Source organism: Montipora foliosa, chromosome 3 (assembly GCF_036669935.1).
Source record: "Montipora foliosa isolate CH-2021 chromosome 3, ASM3666993v2, whole genome shotgun sequence".
Taxonomy (NCBI): domain Eukaryota; kingdom Metazoa; phylum Cnidaria; class Anthozoa; order Scleractinia; family Acroporidae; genus Montipora; species Montipora foliosa.
Window position 1 is genome coordinate 15068059 of NC_090871.1, and position 2500 is coordinate 15070558.

At 44.2% G+C, this 2500-nt stretch overlaps 1 protein-coding gene across 1 annotated transcript in view; it reads left to right on the forward strand.

Moving 5' to 3' along the window:
• The window catches only part of LOC137995298 (uncharacterized), a 1074-nt gene extending 607 nt beyond the window's left edge, over positions 1–467 (forward strand). Inside the window, exon 1 of the mRNA XM_068840870.1 lies at positions 1–467. This exon is cut by the window's left edge and continues 607 nt beyond it. Within this exon, the coding sequence (XP_068696971.1) occupies positions 1–467 (467 nt within the window).
• Positions 468–2500: the final 2033 nt, after the last annotated feature.

Sequence of the window (2500 nt, forward strand, 5' to 3'; positions counted from 1 at the left end):
TTCAACCGAACAAGGACGGACTTCTGGAGTGCCGCGGGCGTATCCAAGGAAAGTACCCAATATATCTGAAAGAAGACGCCACGTTTACAAGAAAGTTAGTGAGACGGGTGCACTGCGAGACCCTGCACGGGGGAGTAGAAATAACAATGGCGGCAATCAGGGAAAAGTTCTGGGTCCCAAGATTAAGGCGTCTTGTGAAGAAAGTGACTAAGAATTGCTGGAGATGTAAGCGGTTTCAGGCGACAGCAATAGCAGCACCCCCTCCAGGTCCCTTGCCGACCAATAGGACAGAAGGAACCACAGCATTCGAAGTTGCAGGCGTGGATTTCGCAGGCCCCATTCGCTATCGTAAAGGGAGTAACCGAGAAGGAAAGGCCTACATCGCCCTGTTTGCCTGCAGTTTAACGCGAGGTGTCCATCTTGAGCTGTTACCAAGCCTAGAACGGGGACGTTCCTTCCATGCCTGAAACGGTTCATCGCAAGAAGGGGCCGACCGAAGATACTGTACTCGGATAATGGAGGAACGTTCGTCAAAGCAGCGAAGTGGCTTAAAAGGGTTCAACGAGATGAAGAAATGCAAGGGTTCCTCGAGCGACAAGAGATCCAGTGGCACTTTAACCTTGCCAGAGCACCATGGTGGGGAGGGCAATTTGAGCGACTTATCGGTGTTGTCAAGCGCGCCTTCAACAAGACCATCGGAGCAACAACGTTGACTTGGGATGAGCTTAGTGATGTCTTACTTGATGTGGAAGTCCAAATTAATCGCCGACCACTGAGTTATGTCGATGATGACGTTCAGCTGCCAATCCTTACCCCATCAGCGTTCCTGTTTCAGCGTTCAAACTTGTTACCAGAGCAAGAACCTTGAAGAGAAGAAAATGTGGACTTGAGGAGACGTGAGAAATACCTCAGGTCTTGTAAAGATCAGTTATTGCGTCGTTGGACAAGGGAGTATTTGTCGGCTCTCCGCGAGAGACATAATCTAAACCACAAGCACAAGAACTTCGAGGTAGCAGTAGGAGATGTCGTCCTTATCAAAGCGGAAGATAAGAATCGAAACAAGTGGCCGATGGGCGTCGTACAGCAAATCTACCCGGGTCGTGATGGGGTGGTTCGTGCGGTACAAGTTCACACAGCAACCGGGAAACTGGAGAGACCAATCCAACATCTCTATCCTATGGAGCTGAGTTGTGATAGGTCAGAGCCTCCTGAACTCAACTCATTGGCTGAAGATTTCCGACCTGGTCGTCAAGCAGCAGCCGTTGCAGCAGAGAACATCAGGGCTATCGCCCTGCATGAGCAAGTTTGATGATTCTTTATTAGCCTAAGGACATTATGGACGAGAACATTCCTTTCACAATTTCCGTTAATGTTTTCAACATAATTCAGTTTTAGTGATTCAATAACATATACCTCCTCCGAAGCTATATGGGGGAGAGTGTCGGAAATAGCGTTGTTTTTATTAAGTCAGGATTGATTGACAAGTCGGTTCTAGAATTACAGGGTATCGTTTTTGCTATTGTAACCGTAGAGCTTAAGTTTTCTTTTTTTACATATCTCTATTGATTCGAAACTCAACTCGGTACTGCGAACTGTGACGTGAGATTTTCTTCGTGATTAAAAGTGATTCAAATATACAGTGAGATTTGTCGTGGATTACTATCATTACAAACGGGGGCATTCGCGACACGATGCTCCACGCGTGTGAAAATGCACGAGATCCAAATAAGGAAAATTCTTAACCTTAAAAAAGCCCTAGCTCTGAACCAGAGTTAATGACTTCTGAAATAACCTAATGGATTGGACTGACGGCGTCTTTTTGCTGTTTAAAAAAAATTTTGAATTGCGTCATGGAGCGATGATAACCATACTTGTCGTTTGGAAGCTTGTGAACAACCGGATAACGATCTAAAGTGCTGATAAGGACATTTGTAATACATTAATTTTGTTGCTTTCGTTATTTTTGCTATAACTTTTATTTTCATGACCACACATTGAGTCATGCCAACCTTATGTGCTGATCAGTGGGATTCGGAGTTTCATCTTGATGAGTATTGCCACGAGGAATTGTATTTTTGGAAAAACAATATTGAGAAGATCAATATATATAGTAGAGACTGTTTCGTTAGTAAGTGCCATAGATGGAAAGGAAATAGAGGAACTTCAATTCTTCCAGCGCTGAAGCACTAATTGGCGACAATGAAAACTGAAATCAACAAATTAACGCAAATCAAATCAAATGTTGGTTTTTGAGGAGACGGGAAAACCGGAGAACCAGAGAAAAATCTCTCTTTCGTGTATTCTCTTGCCAGCGCCATCGCATGCGGTTCTGTTATTGGTTTTAATAAAATGCTGACTATGTATGCCTTAAAATGTGGAAAGACTGTTAAAGATTGCAGGGAACTGAACGTAATTGAATTATCTTTACAATTCTTTGCCCCGGTGCTCGACGGGTCTCACGTCAAATGGTTTACGGATAATCAGGCCGCTGCTAAATTGT